At 67.6% G+C, this 21868-nt stretch overlaps 1 protein-coding gene across 1 annotated transcript; it reads right to left on the bottom strand.

Moving 5' to 3' along the window:
• On the bottom strand, positions 1-21747 carry EFNA3 (ephrin A3). Its single transcript, XM_084613886.1, has 5 exons — positions 21526-21747; positions 2863-3152; positions 2449-2514; positions 2140-2217; positions 1-1097 (listed from the first exon to the last, which is right to left on the bottom strand). The coding sequence occupies exons 1-5, from the start codon at positions 21639-21641 to the stop codon at positions 976-978; spliced, it is 672 nt and encodes a 223-aa protein (XP_084470012.1). The 5' UTR covers positions 21642-21747; the 3' UTR covers positions 1-975.
• Between the last annotated feature and the right edge of the window lie 121 nt (positions 21748-21868).

Genomic DNA, 21868 nt, shown 5'->3' on the forward strand with positions numbered 1-21868 from the left:
TTTATCCTTTTATTTTTTATAGACTAAGAGCAGAATATGAAAATCACCAGCCAAAGCACTTGAAAAAAGGGCAAGTTGCTTTTTTGTGCCCCAAAAAGTGTCTGTGCGTTTGCATAGGTTGGGTCTTCACAGAAGACAAGGAGAATCCAACACTTTCTGACTATGTACAGGCCGGTCCAGGGCCCGCGCTGCTGCCTACGGGCCTTATAGACAGATCTCTCTTGATAGCCGCTCTCTGTACAGGATGTATAGATCTCTATATAGGTATGTACACCCCCAGGCCTGGGGAGCCCTGACCCCCACAGCCCACGCCCTGGGGCCAGCGCTGCTCGTCCATTGCCCATGGCTGGCTACGTAGACCAGGCCCAGCGTCTGGAGGGAGCCCGTAGCATGGGCGCTCCTGAACCACGTCCGGGGCCTGCTGGCACCATAGAGCCCCCGGCCCAGCCGCGTGGAGCTACCAGGCGATGGGACGGCTCAACAGGGCTGTGGGCACAGACGCCCCGTGCATTTGCCATTGGGGCAGGAGGCAGCCAGGGCACGGTGCACGCGGTGGGGGCTGTGTCACGGAGGCTCGGTGCTGGAGGACAGTGCCATGCAGGGTGCCCGACTCCCGGAAGGGCCGAGTCGAGTCTCCACAGGAGCCAGTCGCTAGAGTCCGGGGGCAGATCCCGTGCTCAGGAGGCAGGGCAGGCTCCCTCCTTGTCCTCACGCAGCAGCTCCCAGGCCAGGCTACATCCCTCCGGCACCCAGGCTGGTGTCTGCTGCTGCACCCCCGCACGGTGGGGGGCTCTCGTGGCTCTCTGGCTGCAGCAGGGCCCACGGTTCCGTGCCCAGGCGGTGCGGGGCCCGCTTCCCCCCCGACTTGCCCCCTTCTGTCTTTTCCAAACGGCCGCTGCCAGAGTCCCAGCGCCAGGGGCCAGGGCAGCTGCTGTGCGGAGCCGCGCCCAGGCCCCCAGGCCGGCCGACACCAGGCTAGGAGGCCAAGAGCGACATGAGGAAAAACGCAGCGGCCACGGCCAGCGGCAGGTGTTCCCGCTTGGGGCTGGTGCCGCTGATGCTCTTCTCCAGCTTGGGGTTCTCAGGGTTAAAGTTATCTGTGAAAAGAGAGAGAGAGTGAGGGGGGGTGGCAGGGGCCACACAGGATGGGGCAGTCAACCCACCCCCCCGCAGCTGGCAGGATGCAGAGCCGAGCTCCGCGCAGCGTGGACGAGTTCCCACCGGGCCTGGGACCCTACAAGGGAGTTCAGGGTGTGTGTGTGTGTGTGTGTGTGTGTGTGTGTGTAACGCTGCACCAGGGACAGGGTGTGAGCACCGGCTGCGTGTGTGTAGCGCTGTACCGGGGACAGGGTGTGAGCACTGGCTGTGTGTGTGTGTGTAAGTGTGTGTGTGTGTGTAACGCTGTACCGGGGACAGGGTGTGAGCACTGGCTGTGTGTGTGTGTGTGTGTAACGCTGCACCGGGGACAGGGTGTGAGCACTGGCTGTGTGTCTGTGTGTGTGTGTGTGTGTGTGATGCTGCACTGGGGACAGGGTGTGAGCACTGGGTGTGTGTGTGTGTGTGTGAGACGCTGCACCGGGGACAGGGTGTGAGCACTGGGTGTGTGTGTGTGTGTGTGACGCTGCACCGGGGACAGGGTGTGAGCACTGGGTGTGTGGGTGTGTGTGACGCTGCACCGGGGACAGGGTGTGAGCACTGGGTGTGTGGGTGTGTGTGACGCTGCACCGGGGACAGGGTGTGAGCACTGGGTGTGTGGGTGTGTGTGGGTGTGTGACGCTGCACCGGGGACAGGGTGTGAGCACTGGGTGTGTGGGTGTGTGTGGGTGTGTGACGCTGCACCGGGGACAGGGTGTGAGCACTGGGTGTGTGGGTGTGTGTGTAACGCTGCACCGGGGACAGGGTGTGAGCACTGGCTGTGTGTGTGTGTGTGTGTGAGACGCTGCACTGGGGACGGGTGTGAGCACTGGATCTGTGTGTGTGTGTGTGTGTGTAACGCTGTATGGGAGACAGGGTGTGAGCCATGGCTGGGGGAGCTCCTGACTACTCCAGTCCTGGCCTCACCCCCTAGGTGGCCCGGGGGTGCTGGCTCTGGGGGGCAATGCCCTGTGCTGTCCCGCTGCGCTGGTGCCCTGCACTCACCCAAGTCCTCAATCTTCACCTCGGGCCCCATGGTGAACTGCGGGAGGGTGGGCACCGACTTCTCCCCGGAGTGCGAGGCTGCAGGCAGGAGAGAGAGGAGATGGGTCACAGCCCAGGGGCCACCCCGGGAGCTTTCAGGGGCCCACTCCCAGCCCCTACACTAACGAGCCAGGGGAGCCGCTGCCCCTGGGGCCGCCCCCGCTCCCGAAACCCCCTCCCAAGAGCCCCTGCTGGGCACGGACACACTGCCCCTTCACCCGCCCCCACCCCCCTGGGCATTCGCACACGCACGTGCAAGGCTGTACTCACTGGAGGCACAGCACACAAACACCTTCATCTTCAGACAGGCCCGGCGGTGATTGTGCGTCGGGGTTGCTGCAAGAGAACGAGGAGCCCTGAGATCACACCTGCTCCCCCACCCCGAGGGCCCCCCCCCAGCCAGGGCAGGGGGCTGCTGCCCCCAGGGGGAGCCTGGCAGGGCTTTAGGGAGGCTGCCGGGGTGCCACGGGGCCACACCGCAGCTGTGGATTCGCTCCCACCCTCAGGGGCCGCCCCCCCGGTGCCCTGGGGCTGCAGGCGCTGAATAACATGCAGACCCCGTTGCTTTGCAGAGGCAGCTCTGGGCTTGCGGCTGCCCAGGGGACCCCCCTGCCCTGTGGGCTGCAGGGCCGGCCCCGGCCCCCCGCCCGAGCCGGCCCCCCGCCCGAGCCCGGCCCCACGTACAGACGTAGTAGTACTCCTGGCCGGCGTGGAACTCGTAGCCCAGCGAGAAGGCACTGTAGCGCTGGAACTTCTCGGAGAACTTGATGGGGCTGTGGGGCGCGTGGGGGCGGTTGCACTCCCAGCGCTTGAAGCCCCGGCTGGTGTTGCAGGCGTGGTAGCCCTCCGCGTTCACCATGTAGAGCACGTACTGCTCCGTCCTGCGCACGGGCACCGAGCCATTGTAGTGCGGGCAGTAGATGTCCAGGTAGTCGTTGACGTTCACCTGCACCGTGTAGCCCTCCCGGTGCAGGCTGGGGGGAGAGCGTCAGCGTCAGGGGGCGGGCAGGACCCCTCAGGACCCCCACCCTGCCATACTGCCCCCCCCAGGGCCCCTGGCCTCGCTTCCAGGTGCGCCGCCCTGGGCCCTGCCCCACACCTGCAGGGAAGGGACCCTCAGCCACATCCCTGTGCCCCCCGCCCGCAGTCTGTACAAACCACCTCCGCCCAGACAGACCTCAGACAGGGGGCAGTGACCCAGCTGGGAACTGCAGCTGCCCAGACCCCTGGCTTTGCACAAGGCCCCAGGGGTTTCTCCCAGGCCAGGGCTTCGCCCTTCCCGTGTCCGGCCTGGCCACAGGGCAGGGTGGAGAAGGGGGGGCCTGCATGGGGGCCATTTTCCCAGCTGCCACGGGAGGCAGCACCGATCCTCACATTCATGGAGCTGAGAAACGCCCCCCCAGCTCCCCCCAAGCAAAGGGGGGGCAGCGGCTCGGGCCCCTGCCTGCCCCTCCAGACACTGAATCACAATCAGCCTCAAAACCACCATGAGCCGTCTGAGCGGGGACTCAGGAGAGGGGCTGCGGGCTGGGACTGAGGGGCACCGGCAGAGCTGTCGAGGGGAGCCGGGGTCGGAATCGAGGGGCACCGGCAGCCAGAGACTGGCGGGGGTTGAGTTTGTACAATCCCTCCCTGCCCCCCTGCATCGGCTCTGACAGCAGAAGACCAAGGTCTCGGTGAGGCTCCCCCCACACTAAAGCAGCTACCAGGCCACTCCCCCAGGCAAATCCACACACAGCCCCCCTCCCGCCCCCACCAGACCGACAGGGGCTGCCTCCGTGGTGCCCCGGCTACCGGGGTCTCGCTGCAGGCTGCCCCGGAAGAGAGATTAACGCGGCCCAGCACCACGTGAGGGAGGGACGCTGGGCACCGGTGCCAGAAGTGATCCCCTCCCCCAATGCCATGACCTCCCAGGCCCCCCAGTCCTTTGCACAGACCCCACAGTGCAGGCTCCATCCAGCCCCCCGACTCCCAGCCCCCGCCCAGGCTGGAGGGTCCTCAGCCCCCTGCAGCAGGTGCCGAGGGATGGGAATGGAGCTGGGCTCTCTGGGGAGGAGGTTCTGTCTGTGCCCAGGGGACACCCCCAGGCAGCATCTGCCCACCTAGTCATGGGCAGGGGTATCAAAGCCCCCCAAAGCCCCTGGCCCATCCAGCCCCAGCTCAGTGTCCCCCAGCAGGCACCGCTGCCCCCACCCCTGCCCCTGCCTGGGGCTGCCCCCTCCATTTACCCTGGAGCCCAGTCTATGGATGACGGAGGAATGACACCCTCTGTTCCCAGCTCCCCACTACTTGGGGTGTCTGTTGGGCCGTACAGGCCTCGTGCCTGGGGCTAACTGATGCGGCCAGGAGCCAGGCCTGGAGGTGCCTTGCATCACTACTGAACAGAACCAAACCAAGCCCGAACAGAATGCAAAGCAGGGAACATAAAGGGACGTTAGCCCACCGGGCTACACCCCAGACCTCTCCTGCCCTCCCCCAGCACCTCCACTCCCAAGAGCTGGTGAGGCGTGGAGGGTGGCCCCCGGCTGCCAGCCCCCACTCTGGAGTGCAGCGCGGTGCGCGGGGGGGGGTTTCCTGGGCCCTGCCACACGCCACGGCTCAAAGAAAGGATTTTTCACCCTGTTCCAGCTAATCCTGTTACTGTGTTAATCCCGTAAAGGGTGGCCCTGCGGGAGCCTCATTTACATCGATTACAGCGGCAATCCCCTCAGATCCACTCAGGAGAGACTCCGGCACTCCTAATCCAGGCCTGACTGAAACCCCGGCCGGTGATAATCCTCCCAGCCAACCCGCTGACCTGCCACAGGCGATGCGAGGTGCCGGCTCCGCACACCGACGGGAGCCATGGCACTGGGCTCAGGCCACGATCCCGCTCCCTGCTCTGGGCTGAGCGGGGGCCAGACGGCTGGAACCCCGCAGTCCTGCAGCGCATGCTGGCTGAGTCCCGGCAGGAGCCTGGGAGCGCGGCCAATGGGGCCGAGGGCCGGTTCATTTACACCACGGCCCTGACTGCCCTGGGGCCCATCTGGGGACACCAGAGCGTTTGCTGCTTGCCTCCCCCTGCCCCCCACCCGCTCACTCCCATCCCGCGCTCTGTCCCGGCTGCATCCAAGTCCCAAACAGAGCCAGGCCGTGCAATGGAATTTCAAATCCACCCATCACGGCTCCGCATCTCTCTGACAGGCACTGACCCCCAGTACACGGCAATCTGCTCCTGCAGGCTGGCGCATGGCCGGGCACCACCCGGCCCAGCTGAGAGTAGGGGCTGCCAGAAATGGGGCAAGGATAGAGGGGACCGAGTCCACAAAGCCCAGATCCTGGGGGGCACAGATGCCCCCATCCTCAATGCTGCCCCACGGAGCAGGGCCCTGCTCCAGGGCTTGGATCGCTGGTGAGGCTTCCTGGCCAGGCGAGGAGATGCTGGCACAACCCCCATGCTCTCCCCATTCCAAGCAGCTCCTTCGCGTCCTGCCCAGGCTATGCCCCCCGGTACCGCCAGAATTACGTCTCATCCCACCCAGCACCGGGCCCCCCGCAGCTCACAGGGACTCTGACCATCGGCCCAAGCCGGTGTCTAGCTCAGGGCAGCTCCTGGGTTCTTCACCACCCCGGCGTGGGATCGCTCTAGCCCTGGCTCTTATCGCAGCACCTCCCACTCTGTCTCTGTCGCCCTGCTAGCGAGATGGCTGGAAAGGAACGGGAATATTCTAGGCAGCACTGGGCACAAAGCAGGGTGTGTCCAGCCGGCCAGCGTCTAGCCGTGTGTCCCTGCTCTGCACATGCAAGCAGGGGGCCAGGCTGGCTGTTCCTGGAGGTGTTGCCAGGTGGCGTGCCCAGCGTATGGTCAGAGCCCTACCCTTGGTTCACCCATTGTGTCCCCACCCCTCCATTCCCTGCTCCTGCTGCTCCCCGGGCGCACGGGGCAGAGAGGAGTGGGACACCGGAGCTGTCAATCTGGCTGCTGCAAACGGCCCCTGGGTCCCTGCAAGCCTCCCCCTCCGCCCTCCCACTTCGTCCCAGGAGCCACGGTGCATCCACCGCCTACCCCACGCGGAGCCGTGCAGGGCCAGGGCTCCCCATTCCCCAGCTCCGCTCTGCCCTGCCATGGAGACAGGGGTGCAGGGCTTTGCTCAGCCTGGACGGCCAGCCCCGCTGCACATGCTTCCAGCCCCTCTCACTTCACTCTCCTCCCGCGGCCAAGGCCTGCCATCTGGAGGCGCAGGCTGGCTGCAGGCAGGGCACTGAGCCCAGCAGCACCCAGGGGTTCCACGCTTCTGCCAGCCCCTGCCCAGGTCCCCGTGCCCCACTGAGAGATGGGGAGAACCCTCCACGCAGCTTGGCCATCGACAGGGACATGCACACAGGCCCCTAGCAGCTCAAACAAAAGGGGCTGAACCTCCATACCCCATGCCCAGCTGGCACGGGGCAGTGGCTCCCAAACACCCCTCATGCTCCTTCCTCTCTGCCCCCCACAACAGACCAGCTGCCTCTGGCCCTGGCAGAACTGCCCTCACCCCCTTGATCCCCAGGGCGATCACTGTATCACAGTGCCAGGGTCTGGCGCTTTGCAATGGACATCAGGGCAGGTCCCCACCTCGAACCGCCAGCTCATCCCCTCCCAGGAACACCCGGGCCAAGCCCGCCTGGAGCCCTTCTCCATGCCCTGAAGGCACATCCCATCACAGAACAATGCATTAGAATGGGAAAAGGTGCAGAGAAGGGCCACAAAAAACCATCAGGGGGATGGAACAGCTTCCGTATGAGCAGAGATTAAATCTGGGATTGGTTCATCTTGGAAAAGAGCCGACTAAGGGGGATATGACAGAGGGCTGTAAATCACGACTGGTGTGGGGAAAGCGAAGAGGGAAGTGTTATTTACCCCTTCACCTAACATGAGAACCAGGGGTCATCCAATGAAATTAACAGGCAGCAGGTTATAAACACACAAGGAAGTACTTCACACAACGCACCTGCGGAACTCATTGCCAGGGGATGTTGTGTAGGCCTTAAAGTACAACTCGGTTCAGAAAAGACTGGACAAGTTCCTGGAGGACAATGAATGGCTGTTAGCCAAGACAGTCAGGGACGCACCCCCATGCTCTGGGAGTCCCTCAACTTGGGACTGCCAGAGGCTGGGACTGGACGATAAGGGATGGATCACTGGATAATGCCCTGTTCTGTTCACTCCTGGGAACCATCTGGCACTGGCCGCTGTCAGAGACAGAACCCGGAGTTAGCTGGACACAGGATGGCCGTTATCTCATCTCCCTGAGCCCGTGAAGGGAGTGGGGAAGAAAGTCTCTCTGAGCAGCAATGCCAAGTGCCAAACTGATGGCTCCATCCCCTGCAATCCCTGCCCATCTCTGCTCCCCGAAACCCAGCATGCTGGATGCTGACTGCTATGGAGTGGCCTAGCTGGGAGCCACGCCCCATGGGCTGCACAGCCCAGAGCTGGGGCCTGACACCCCGAGACAGGCACCAGGCTGGATCCCCTCCCCCATCCCAGATCTCATGCGGGCCCCAAGCCACTACAGATATAAGGGGGCAGATGGTGAACACCCCCCCAGCACAGGAGGCATTAGGAGAAGCCAGGAATCCTGTGTGTTCAGTAGCAAGCCATGGCCTGTGGAGGCCAGACTCATGCCAACATCGCTGGATGGGTGCCCTGCCCCAGACATACCGGAGCTCTGGGGAGACACAGTGACCCAGCTGTACCCCCCTCCAACTTCCCAAGCAACGGCCCCCCCCCGTCATCGATCACCCATCTCCCCTAGCTCCCATGGCAGTGCCTGGTTACCCTGGGGGCTCCCCTCCGGGGCTCAGGCAGATCCCCCCGTCCCCAGCAGAAGCGGCTCATTCCAGGGAAGGTGGCCAGCAGGGGGCACTGCGGCAGGCAGCAGTTATCGGGCGGGGGGGACCAGGGGGGCTTCGGCTTACCCGGTGCGACCCCATCTGGCCCAGCAGCGGGGCAGTCCCTAGCGAAGCAATAGGGACCAGGGGGCGGCTGGGTAGCAGGGCCTGGCCCTGTGAACGCCACACGGTGCAAAGACCCCACAGCCCCGCCCGCACACTTCCTGTACAACCCTGCCAGTCCCACTGAGCGAGGGCCCGAAGCCAGGCGGACGGGTAATTCCTCCCCCAGCGCCAGCCAGCCAGCGAGGTGACGCCCCAGCGTGGAGCCAGAGACCTTTCAAGTGCTGCCTTTGATGTGGTGTGAAAGGAGAGAAAAAGGCTCCTTATTAAAGAAACAGCCCCGAGCCCGGAGCAAATCGTGTCATTAACTCCGCGTGGGACCCGGGGCAGCAGGCGGGAGCCCAACTGACCGGCCGGGGGTCCTGCTGGATCAGCCCCCTGGGCTGACACCACCTGGCTCACGGAGCCCCGCTCCCCACAGGGTTCACTGCATGTCTTGGCTGGCGGCCCCCAGGGCCCAGGGCCCCTGCCTGGGCCCCGCCATGGAACAAGCCCCCAGGGCCCCACAGCCCAGGACGGAGCCACTGTGAGCAGGAACAGCCGCCTTCATCTTGGGCTGCCCCGGGGGGATGGCACCACACCAGCCCAGCCTCTCCCACAGGGGCCCATTAGAGCCAGCTCCTGATAAACAGCCTCGTTAAGGAGCCCCTCCGCTAGCCCCTGGAGGGGGAGGGGGCATTTCCCGGGTGCTGAGGCTGCTGGAGAGACGGGCTGCCAGGCGTGGGGGGGCGGGCGTCCCACTGGCTCCGTGCTGACAACACCGCTATGGTGCACCGGCGCGAGGCTGGGGAGCTTCCAAGCGCCCCGGCACGGCGTGGTCCTCCCCGTGGGCAAGCCCCTCACAGGGCTGGGGAGTGTCCGCTGGGGTTCAATGGGGCAGCAAGGGTGAGAGCTCCTGCACACAATGGAGGCACTGGGATCTCCCCCCGTTCCCCACAGCACCCCCTGCTGGGAGTGGCTGGGATCGCCCCCTGCAGCCAGCACGCCCCCCCCCGTTCCCCACAGCGCCCCCTGCTGGGAGTGGCTGGGATCGCCCCCTGCAGCCCCCCCCCCGTTCCCCACAGCACCCCCTGCTGGGAGTGGCTGGGATCGCCCCCTGCAGCCACGCGCCCCCCCCCGTTCCCCACAGCACCCCCTGCTGGGAGTGGCTGGGATCACCCCCTGCAGCCCCCCCCCGTTCCCCACAGCGCCCCCTGCTGGGAGTGGCTGGGATCGCCCCCTGCAGCCCCCCCCCCCGTTCCCCACAGCACCCCCTGCTGGGAGTGGCTGGGATCGCCCCCTGCAGCCAGCACGCCCCCCCCCCGTTCCTCACAGCACCCCCTGCTGGGAGTGGCTGGGATCGCCCCCTGCAGCCCCCCCCGTTCCCCACAGCACCCCCTGCTGGGAGTGGCTGGGATCGCCCCCTGCAGCCACGCGCCCCCCCCGTTCCCCACAGCACCCCCTGCTGGGAGTGGCTGGGATCACCCCCTGCAGCCCCCCCCGTTCCCCACAGCACCCCCTGCTGGGAAGGGCTCGGCTAGCCCGGATCTCCCCTGCCCCACGTTCTAGGTCAGTCTTTTGGCGCTGAGTGGCTCACACTAAGCTGCTGTTCCTGCTGGGGGCACGGACTAGGGGGCACGTCACGCTCCCCGCCAGCACCCGGCCTGGGACCACATTCGGTGACGCATCCCGGGCACGTTGCACAGACGCTGAGAAGCTGCTGCTGCCCCAGCCACCGTCTGCCCCCACGAACGCAGCAGCCCCAGCTGGGCTCCGACTCCACAGCCCTACGGCCCTGGAACCACAGGTCCCACCAGGGGACTCGCCCCCCTCCCGCACTGGTCCATCTCCCCGCGCCCTGAGCCCCAGCAGGCGAGTGGCCAGAAGCAGAACCAGCTGGTCGGGAATCTGGGACGAGCAGGCTCTGTGAGCTGCCCCAGCAGCGGCGAGCTCTCCCCTACTTGCTCTCAGACTTTGCACCCACAGCACGACTGGGGAGCGCATGGGACAGACAGACACACTCAGCAAGAGCCTGGCCCAGCCCTGGCAGCCAAGGGCCTAGGGTGCCCCAATCCGAGAAGGCAGCTTCCACAGGTCCACTTTCAGCCCCATCCTGCTCCGGCTCCTGGCCTGGTGTGGAATTTACGGGATTAAGGTGCCCCAGCCCCTTCCCACACAGGACCCCCACCCTCGGGGCGGGCAGCCCCAGACACTGCACGAACCACGGCTGCCATTCCAGGGCCTGCCCCCCAGGCCATGATCGACCTTGGCCGAGCTGCAGGCAGCGCGGGCTCCGCCAGCTCCCAGAGCGTGGCTCCCACAGGGTTAAGCGCAGGAGCGGAATGGGCTGCATCCCTTCTGCACGGCTGCGTTTCTAGACCAGAGCTTTGCGAGGCAGCGGTGCCCTCCGGCACCGTCGGAGCCGGGCAGGTGGATTCCCCTGGTGGACCCTTCCCGGCCCGGCCCCGACAGGACACTGGCTACCCAGCAAGCCGCAGCCTGGCGGCTGCTCCGCTCCCATCCACCGCGATCAACGCGGGCTGAGGACTGCACGCTGGCTAACGCATGGTGCAGCGCAGGGCTCCCCGCAGCCGGGCCACCCCAGCGGGACCAGCCCGGGCACCGGGCCAGCCCCACGCACCCCGCTGGCCCTGGTGTCTCATCCCGGTGGCGGCTACTCACTGAAGCCAAGGAGCAGCAGCACAGCTAGGAGGGGGCCTGGGTGGCACAGGAGACCCCGGGCGCCCCCCTCTCACAGGGCCCAGCTCAGGCCCCTTGGAGACACCGGGCGGCTCCTCCCCAGCCAGGCGGCCCCTTTGTCCGGCCCTGGGAGCCGGGCCCTGCCGCTGCAGCCAGGGCTCATCGATTGGCTGGTGAACAAAGACGTGCCACTGATTTCCGTGCCCCTTTCAGCCGTGTCCTGCGGCAGCCAGAGGCAGCGACCGACAGGGCCAGGTGAAGCCGGCAGCGGCCAGACAGCCGGAGAGACACCCCGCACCGGGGAGCGCCGCCCAGACCGTCACCAGCAGCCCGCCCCGCCCTGGCCGCGGGAGCAGCCCCCCCAGACAGCCCTCTGCCCACACACCCGGGGCAGGCAGAGCCCCACACGCGCACGGTGCTCCAGACACGCTGTGCGTGCAACACGCGTTGTCACCGCAGAGCCGTGCACATGCAGAGCCCCCCGCGAGCGCACGGACACGCTCCTGGCCCATCTGCAAGTCACACGCCCCGCGCATGCACACCATGAACGGCGAGGCCCCCCCGGGGCCCCCGGCCGCCACATCCCAGGCTTCCCCGACACTTGGCCGAGGTGCTGGGGGTGGGGGGTCAAGGCTGGGTGTGAAGAGAGCAGCACCGCCCGCCCACCCAGCTCCCCAGAGCCCACCGGTTCCCCCAGCTCCCCGCACCTCCTCCCCCATGGCCCTACAATCCTTTTAATCTCTGGTAAAGCCCAAACCTTCCCGGCTTCGCTAACAAGATCAATGAGCTTTTTAATTGGGTTTTAATTAAACGATCAATCCACAGGCAGCGACTCAATTACTGGCATGGACAGGAGCAAGCGGATCCACCCTGGCACCGCGTGCCCCCTCCACAACCCGCCCCACGCCCATGGCACCCCGGCACCGCGTGCCCCTCCACAACCCGCCCCACGCCCATGGCACCCCGGCACCGCGTGCCCCTCCACAACCCGCCCCATGCCCATGGCACCCTGGCACCGCGTGCCCCTCCACAGCCCGCCCCAGGCCCATGGCACCCTGGCACCGCGTGCCCCTACACAACCCGCCCCAGGCCCATGGCACCCTGGCACCGCGTGCCCCTACACAACCCGCCCCACGCCCATGGCACCCCGGCACCGCGTGCCCCTCCACAACCCGCCCCACGCCCATGGCACCCCGGCACCGCGTGCCCCCTCCACAACCCGCCCCAGGCCCATGGCACCCTGGCACCGCGTGCCCCTCCACAACCCGCCCCACGCCCATGGCACCCTGGCACCGCATGCCCCTCCACAACCCGCCCCACGCCCATGGCACCCTGGCACCGCGTGCCCCTCCACAACCCGCCCCACGCCCATGGCACCCCGGCACCGCGTGCCCCTACACAACCCGCCCCAGGCCCATGGCACCCTGGCACCGCGTGCCCCCTCCATAACCCGCCCCAGGCCCATGGCACCCTGGCACCGCGTGCCCCCTCCATAACCCGCCCCAGGCCCATGGCACCCTGGCACCGCATGCCCCCTCCACAGCCCGCTCCAGGCCCATGGCACCCTGGCACCGCGTGCCCCTACACAACCCGCCCCACGCCCATGGCACCCCGGCACCGCGTGCCCCTACACAATACACCCCACGCCCATGGCACCCTGGCACCGCGTGCCCCTACACAACCCGCCCCACGCCCATGGCACCCCGGCACCACGTGCCCCTACACAATACACCCCACGCCCATGGCACCCTGGCACCGCGTGCCCCTACACAACCCGCCCCACGCCCATGGCACCCTGGCACCGCGTGCCCCTCCACAACCCGCCCCACGCCCATGGCACCCCGGCACCACGTGCCCCCTCCACAGCCCACCCCAGGCCCATGACACCCCGGCACCACGTGCCCCTACACAATACACCCCACGCCCATGGCACCCTGGCACCGCGTGCCCCTTCACAACCCGCCCCACGCCCATGGCACCCCGGCACCGCGTCCCCCTCCACAACCCGCCCCACGCCCATGGCACCCTGGCACCGCGTGCCCCCTCCACAGCCCGCCCCAGGCCCATGGCACCCTGGCACCGCGTGCCCCTACACAACCCGCCCCAGGCCCATGGCACCTGGCACCGCGTGCCCCTCCACAACCCGCCCCAGGCCCATGGCACCCTGGCACCGCGTGCCCCTACACAACCCGCCCCAGGCCCATGGCACCTGGCACCGCGTGCCCCTCCACAACCCGCCCCAGGCCCATGGCACCCTGGCACCGCGTGCCCCTCCACAGCCCGCCCCAGGCCCATGGCACCCCGGCACCGCATGCCCCCTCCACAGCCCGCCCCAGGCCCATGGCACCCCGGCACCGCGTGCCCCTCCACAACCCGCCCCACGCCCATGGCACCCCGGCACCGCGTGCCCCTCCACATCCCGCCCCACGCCCATGGCACCCCGGCACCACGTGCCCCTACACAACCCGCCCCACGCCCATGGCACCCTGGCACCGCGTGCCCCTACACAACCCGCCCCACGCCCATGGCACCCCGGCACCGCGTGCCCCTACACAACCCGCCCCACGCCCATGGCACCCCGGCACCGCGTGCCCCTCCACAACCCGCCCCACGCCCATGGCACCCCGGCACCGCGTGCCCCTCCACAACCCGCCCCACGCCCATGGCACCGCATGCCCCCTCCACAACCCGCCCCACGCCCATGGCACCCCGGCACCACATGCCCCTCCACAACCCGCCCCACGCCCATGGCGCCCTGGCACCGCGTGCCCCTACACAATACACCCCACGCCCATGGCACCCTGGCACCGCATGCCCCTTCACAAGCCCCATGCCCATGGTACTCTGGCACCGCGTGCCCCTACACAACATGCCCCACGCCCATGGCACCCTGGCACCACGTGCCCCTTCACAACCCGTCCCATGGCCATGGCACCCTGGCACCGCATGCCCCTTCACAAGCCCCATGCCCATGGTACTCTGGCACCGCGTGCCCCTACACAATCTGCCCCATGCCCATAGCACCCTGGCACTGTGCACCCTCTCCCAAGCAGCCCCATGCCTATGGCACCCTGGCACGACTTGCCCCCTTGCAACCCACCCCACACCCATGGCACTCTGGCACAGGCGCCCTTGCAACCTGCCCATGGCATCCTGGCACAGTGCGCCCCCTCGCAACCCACCCCATGCCCACAGCATCCTGGCACCATGTGCCCCCTCACGGCTTGCCCCACGCCCACTGCACCCCGCCAAACGAGGCAAGGACGTCCCTCCCAGGTGTGACACCAGCCCCCTCCCCACCAGCAGCACAGGCCCCTCCCCACCAGTCCCAAGCATAAGATGCCCCCAACCCCAGGGGTCATCAGCCTGCAGCCTGCCCTGGTCTCAGACCCCACCCCCTGCCATGCAGCAGCAACCTTCTCCCCCCACCAAGCCCTGCAAACATGCCGTGACTCACTGGGCACTTTCGGTGAACACCCTTAACCCCAGGGGCACCAGCTCCTCCCAGAGCCTGGCACCCAGCACACCCCCACTCCCACCTGTCAGGCCAGGCAGCACCAGAGCAGCCAGGGCCCCACGGCCCCTGGATCCGGCCACGGGAGGGAGCACTCAGGCTGCCTCAGGAAGGGATCTGTGCCCCACAGGGATGCCAGCATAAGGCTGCTCAGAGCTGCCCACTACGCCAAGCGCCGTTCGGTCCTCTCCAAGCTGTGGGAGCCCGGGAAGGGAAAGGAGCCTGGCTCCATGCCGGAGCTGCCCTGAGTCAAGGACCGAGCCACACCCACCGTGCGTGGGATCCCAGGGATGGGCCGCGCGGCCAGGCCAGGCAAGGTAATTACAGGCTGTAACGTGGAAATCACCACCCGCCCCTGCCTGGGGCTGCACAGCAGCGCCCCACAGCCCCCCTCCCCGCCGGAGCGTACCCCACAGCCAGTGCCCCCCTGCTAGAACGTGCCCCACAGCCAGCCCCCACACCACTAGAGTCCTCCCCTGCCGCACTGGAGCATGCCCCACAGCCAGCACCTCACAGCATCCCACTGGAGTTTTCCCCACAGCCCCCCCCCCGACTGGAGCACGCCCCACAGCTCCCCCCGACTGGAGCATGCCCCACAGCCCCCCCACTCCCCCTGCTGGAGCACTCCCTACAGCCCCCCCCCACTGGCAGACATCCCACAGCCATCTCCCCACAGGCTTCCCCCACTAGAGTGTGCCCCACAGCCCCCCCTCCCCTGCTGGAGCACACCCCACATCTAGTACCCCGCCCCACAGGACCCACGGCTGGGAACAGCCACCCCACAGCCAGGACACTCTGCTGCCCAGCAGGTCCTCTCCTGACAGCTCCCCCCAACAGCCAGCACCTCCACCCAACTCCCCACTTGGAAAGGCCAACCCTGGAGTAGCCAGGAGCTCCCCCCATAGCTGTCCCCACATCCCTTGGTGCTACACAGGGCAGTGATCTGTGGCGCTGGGTTGGAGTATAGGGCAGGCCGGCGCCCAGGAAGGGGCAGAGGGTCTCTCACTCCAGCCAGGGGGTGCAGCAGCCCCCTGGCACCCCTAGTTCCCCCCTAGGGCCACAGGGGTCCCTGTGATGCAGGGTGCATGGCCAGCCACTGTGACGGTAACTCTGGCTGCCTGCCCGTGCCCCTCCACCGGGAAGGGATCCGCTCACTGGCCCTTCCCCGGCGCCTGTCCTCCACCGCTGGGACGGTCTCCAGGCTGGAGCCACTGGCCAACCCAATCTGCTGGGGGCTCAAGCTGGAGGATGCTTTGCACCTTCATTGGACCCAGGAGTCCCCTGACCCCACGTCCTCCTCCAAGCTGGGGAATAGAATCCAGGAGTCCTGGCTCCCGGGTCACTGGTCTGACCCACGAGCTCCATTTCCAAGTAGAGGAGCCCCCCTGCCCCCAGCGGGCACAGTGCTGCCAGGGGGCTAGCAGGGAGCACAGCCCCCTCCCACCCCCAGGGCAGAGAGGCTGCTGCTCTCAAGGGCTCTCTCTGGGTCTCCCTCGCTCGCTCCTGTTGCCTTCAGCACAGAACCAGCCAGAGAGAAGCTGCCTTGAACAGCTGCTGGGGGGCTGCACACAAGGCCCAAGCCCTCCCCCGCCCCCCCCTGCCTGGCAGGACTCCACGACCAGCCTCCTGCTCAGCTCAAGCCACCCGACACTTGGATACCCAGGGTCACTGGGCTCTCCCCCTCCATGTGTCTGCCCCCTGGCCCTGCGCAGCTAGATCCCCATCCCCCATTCTCACATGGGCCTCGGGATGGCGGGATCGACACCCGCCATGCACTGCTGCCTCCCAGCACTCGGGGCATCTGCCCAGGGCACCATGCAGATGGGGGAGGGGAGGAGTCTGCCCAGGGCACCATGCAGATGGGGGAGCGGTCACTGCAGGGGTACGAACAGCCCAGACAGACAGACACGGGCAGGAGAGGCTGCTTTGCTGTCAGGGGGCTCCACGCAGCCGGCTGGGGTGGGGAGCCCCAGGGACCCGGCTGCACAGGGAGATGGGGACAGTCCCTGCCTGCACCAGGCCTCCCCCCCGAGTGGCCATTTGGGGTGAGCTTGGTTCCCCTCCCCCAAGGGGGTGAAATGATGGAAATATTGGGGGGGTGCAGACGGGCTGTCCACTGACTCCCCCGAGCCCTGTCTGTGGGGCGGATTAAGCCACGTCTGGCAGCCTAGACAAGGGGAGACTAAAGCTTGGCTCTGGGGCTGGCCCAGCCCTGCTCTCAGGAGCACCCTGGAGCAGAGGGACCCCCAGTCCTGCACAGCACCCACTCCAGGACAGCTGCCTTGGACGCAGGCTGCCTGTGCTCTCACTGCGGGGCGGGGCTGGGAGAGCCCCACAGCGACCCCCCAAGCAAGTATGGGGCAGGCAGGGGCTGCACCCGGGGGAGGAGAGGGGTGTGTCCCAATGGCCAGAGCCAGGGGTGCCAGGAGGTGAGAGAGACAGCAACTCGGCTGACCCAGACGCACCCGGGGAAGCCTCTGGGCTCCGGGCATGCCATGTACTCCTAGCTAGGGCACCCCCCAGCCTGCTGGGGCAGTGCCCCCCTTCTCCTGGCAGCACAGCTTGTCCCCTTCCCAGAACCCCACAGGCCGACCCCAATGGCCACCTTTGCCCCATTGCTCTGCCTATGACAGCACCACCCCCCACCCACGCCTGAGGCAGGGAGCGAGGCTGACAGATGGGCCCAATGGCCCGGGCCCTTGACAAGAAAATGGGGCAGGCTGGGGGGGGGGATGGGTGGGCAGCCTGCAGATCCAGGAAGGGCTATCACTCGGAAGAGCTAGGACATGCCAGGGAGGTGCTGACCAGCAGCCAAGGAGATGCAGGGCAGGCATCAGGCTCGAAGGCGAATTATGCTCTGGAGCAGGGAGGCTGGGGACACCCCCCCCAACCCCCAGACAAAGCCCTGCCAGGGATGCTCCAGGTTTCCGTGGCCCTGCTCAGCGCGGAAGCTGCACTCAATGGCCTTTTGGGGTCCTCTAGGACACCAGCAAGAGAGACACCCACCCTTATGTGCCAGAGCCCGCCATCCCTGCATCGCAAACCCTGGGAACCCACTCCCCCAGCTCAGCCCCAGCCCACAGCACTGGGGTTCCTGTGTCCTGAGAGATGCCTCCCGCAGCCCAGCCCCCCAGTGGCTGGAATCCCCACACCCCAATATTTGTGTCTAGCATGGGCTGCCCCCCTCGGCTGGCTGGGGCTCGGCCTTTAGTCCCCAGGGGCTCCCATTACACTCTCCAGTTCATCCAGCTCCATCTGGTGCCTGCTCTGGGCCTGGGGGGGGGTGTCTGCTCCCTGCACTGGGATCGAGCCCCCCACGGTCCGGCCGCTCGCAGGGTTCAGCTGCGTTTATCCCCTGCCTGGCCCTGACCACTGCCCCCGGGAGCATACACCTGCCTTGGCCAGAGACAGAGCCCCCAGGCAGCCGCACCCCGCTCCCCACGTGGCAGAGCCGGGTCCGACCCAGCCGCTGCGTGACGCGCAGCTCTTCCCCACTGCTCTGCACCAAGGACCCCAGAAACGCTGCAAAAGGAGGAGCCCCCAGGAGCCAACTCCACCCCCCACGATGGGTTCAACCCCCAGCAGAGGCAACAGGGTGGGAACCTGTGTCCGCGAGGACCGGGCTGGCATGATGGCCGGGGGGGGGGCGGGCAGGGGTGCGCATCCCCCCTCCCCCGCAAGGCCTTCCCTCCACACTCAGGAGTGGCCCCACAGCTTCCAGGCTCGTTCTGCACCTGCAGTCACAGCCTGCCCAGCACTGCGCCTCTGCCCGGGGAGGGTGGGGGACAGACAAGCCAAACCCTGTCGCGGGGTCCCCAGCGTTGTTTGCTAAGGCTCTGAGGCGGCTGGGGGGAAGTGCAGTGAGGAGTCAGCCCCTCTCCCTTGGGGGCTCTGAGGGGTGGGCCCTTGAGGTGGGCAGCCCCAGCAGAGGGACCAGGCAGAGCAGAGCCCGCCCTGCCCAGGAGCCGAGAGCAGCTGGATTCTGGCTTGGCCACTCCTGGACCTGGATCCAGTGGGTGAGCAGAGGAGAGGGCTGCAGGCGCCCAGCCCAGCGGGGTATGAGCAATTGGTCCCGCTGAGAGCGGGCGTGGTCAGGACCCGAAGGGAGCAGCTGATGCCCCGGGGGCCTGAGATGCTGCTGAGGATGGGGGCAGGGCAGGGCATTGGATGCTGAAACTGATAACCCCCTCGTGCCCCTGTGGAGGGAGACACTCCAGCCTGGGGGGCAGGGGGAGGAGCAGAGGGAGTAAACCCCCCCCCAAAGGACACACAAACACAGCTGCTGGTGATCTGAAAAGCCAGGAGCCTCGGGATGGGACGAGTGCTGCATTCGGGGAGTCACACCCCACAGCTCACCCCCTCGGCAACCCGGGATGCAGGAGCCGCGGCAGCCCTGGTGCGCCAGGACCAGGGGGCTGGAAGGATAGCAGGGCACCAGCTGCGGCTGGCACGCTCCCCTGGAAGGAGGGGCTTGCAGGCCCCCAAGGAGCTGATCCCACCGGGGGTGCCAGGGTTTGTGCACTGCAGCCCAGGCAGCCAAACGCCCCCCATTATTTCTCTCTAATCCTGATGCTTTGCCGCACAGTGGTAACCAAGCCCAACTGGCTGCACTGCCTGGCCATAAATATCAGTGCTTCAACACGCCCAGGGATGGGCCTGCCGCAGCCACCCCAGCCTGGGAGCTGGCTCCTGTCGTGCCCCACGCTGGGTCCTATGGGGTGCAGGTGTTGAGAGAGAGGGGCTGACCAGCTCGCTTTGGGGTTCCTTCCTCCCCCTCCCCCGGGGCTCGGAGGGGCAGAAGGACCAGCGCTCTCTCTCCTGGCAGGCATGTCATCACCGAGGTGGACAGCCCAGATCCCTCCAGCCCAGGCAGCTGAGAGACAGGGAGAAACCCACGGGCACAGCACCACCGAGGATGCCCCAGGCTGAGCCTGTCACAGCAAGGGAACTTCCAGGGACATCAGACGGGCAGAGCTGGGAAATCTGGTGCTGGGCGCCCTGGCATTAGCCCCGGGGCTGGCTCACGGGGGCCTGGCTAAGGGAGGGGCTAGCGGGAAGGTCCCTGTGAAAGGCGCCCGTGCCGGTGTGAGCCAGCCACTTCGCCATTGTGCTGCTCCTCAGCTCTGCACGTCTCACACACACGCGCAATTTATGGGGCCTGCGCTTCCGCCTCACGACACAATCTGAATGGGAAGGGAAGGCGCTACCCAGGGAACGCTCCCTCCTCGGACAAAGAGACACAGAGAGCGGGGGAGTGCCAGACAGACGGGGGGGGCGCACCCCCAGAACCGGCACAGCAGAGAGACGTTCCGGCTGGACCCGGATCCCTCTCCCGTTCATTGTCGAGTCCCCCTGCAAAGGGAACCAGGATGGCGGAGGGTGCGTTTCGCTAAGAGCCAGTGTCCCCTCCTGCCCCCCCAGTGCAGAGCAAGGTGGCTGGGTCTGTGCACCTCCAGCCCCTTCCCTGGCCAGGCTGGTGGGACACCCCAAACGCCCAGCCAGCCTGTGCCCATTTCACATCTCCATCAAAGCCCCCGCTGCACTGCCCATCCCTGCACCACTGGGCCTGGACTAGCCACTGGCTCTACCATGGGAGTGCTGGACCCGGGCTTTCCCTGTTGCAACCTGCCAGCTGCCCACCAGCCCCGAGCGACAGGGCGTGAACCATACCGCGGGGGGGGGGGGGTTTGCTTCGCTCCTGGCCATCGATCAGCTGGGCTCCCTGAAGCTCCGAACACACCAACAATCGTCAGATCTTCACTTACAAACCCTATTGACTGTTCTGAAGCGCTGGCTTCATGACCTCTCCAGCCGCCCGGGCCGCCTGCACCCCGCCCCACGGAGCCACGTCTGGGGGACAGGGCAGCTGGGCCCCAGGAGTCGAGCCTAAAGGTCACCTGTGCAGGGCAGAGGGAAGCAGCCAGCCTCAGCACAGCCCAGAGCAGCTGAGAGTGGGGGCGGCCCCCAGGCCCCATTCCAGCAGCTGGTGTCTGCGGACAGCTCGCTTCCAGGGTCTCGCCCTAGTGGTGTTGCCTACGCTGCCCGGGGGCCACGCCAGCAGCCCTGTGGAGGCCAGGACCCCTCCAGTGCCCTGCCCGGCCCGCAGGGCAAACAGGCCAGTGGGCACCCCGGCCCCTTCCCAGGCCGCCTGCAGCCAGTGGGTGTCGCCCCCCGCGCCCGCCCCAGACAGTCAGGGAGCGAGACGCCTTCTGTCTGTGCGCACAGGGGGCAGGCGGCCGGCCACGGGCGCAGAGACTCCCCCAGGCAGGCGTGGGCTGGCGCGTGGCTTTGACTCACCTGCGGGATCCACGCAGCCCAGCCTCGCGGGGCATGTTCAGACAGGGCCATCCATGCTAGGCAGGGCTCAGTGACAGCCCAGCGGAGGGGACCCCCGGCCCTGGGCTCTATCCCAGCCAGGGGAACGGCTCAGGACAGGTCCACCCAGCACGGCCAGAGCCAGGGGGCAGCGAGTCCAGCCCCAGATCACCCCTGGGAAGCGAGGCCGTTTAGTGACACCCCGCGCTCCCCAGACACCGCGGATGCTCCGGGCCCTCTGGCACCGGCTCCCCAGACACCTTCCGTTTGCAATAAACACCCCCCCGCCCCCGAGCCCCGCGGAGAACAGGCGGCGACTAAACCCACCGGCGCCGCCGGGGCCCCTCCTCCCGCCCGCGGGGGGCGCCCCAGACCAGCCCCCCACGCCCCCTGCCCGGACAGTTCACGTCGAGGCCCGGGTGGGGGACACAAGCCCCTAGCCTCGGGGGAGGGGGGGGCGCGCCACGCACCGTGCCCGGGCGCTGCGGAGCCGCCTCCTGCCTCTCCGCGCACGGACCCCACCACCCCGGGCTCCGGCCCCTTCATAGGAGGGAGGGGGGCAGTATTAAGAGCAACGGGGGGGGGAGGGGAGGCAGGGCAGGGGCCGGACAGGGACAGGGGGCGACTCCGGGCACCCCGAGGCTTCCCCCCAGCCCGACGGCTCCCCCCATCCTGCTACCAGCTCCACCGGAGGGGGGATCCCGGAGCCCCCCGGCGTGCCCAACAGCCACTCCCCAAATACACGCGCCCCCAAGAGCCGCCACCCCCCAGCGCACGGACCCCAGCAACGCCCTCGGAGCAGGACCCTTCCAGCGCGGTCCCCCCCAGAGCCCCGCGCTGCAGCCGCCCCGGCCCCCGGGACTCACTGCGGGTTGGAGCTGTTCCAGTGCACGGCGTGCCGGTTGCAGACGGTCCCCGCCGGCCCCTGGCTGAGGAGGAGCAGCGGGAGCAGAGACAGGAGCGCGGCCAGGCGAGCAGCCATCCTGCCCCTGCAGCGGCGCTCAACCCCCGCCTGCTCCGCGGAGCCCAGCGCGACCCAATGCACGGAACCGAGCCGGAGCCGCCAGCTCGCGAGCCCCGCGCCGAGCTCCGCCCCCCCGCGCGCTCCCGGGCCCGCCCCTTCCCTGCGCGCTCCCGTGGCGCGTTCACGGGCGGGGGGCCCCCGCGCGCGCTGGTCTGTGCTGCCCCCTCCCCCCTAGAGCGGGGCGC

Source organism: Lepidochelys olivacea (assembly GCF_965140295.1).
Source record: "Lepidochelys olivacea isolate rLepOli2 genome assembly, chromosome: 24".
Classification (NCBI taxonomy): Eukaryota; Metazoa; Chordata; order Testudines; family Cheloniidae; genus Lepidochelys; species Lepidochelys olivacea.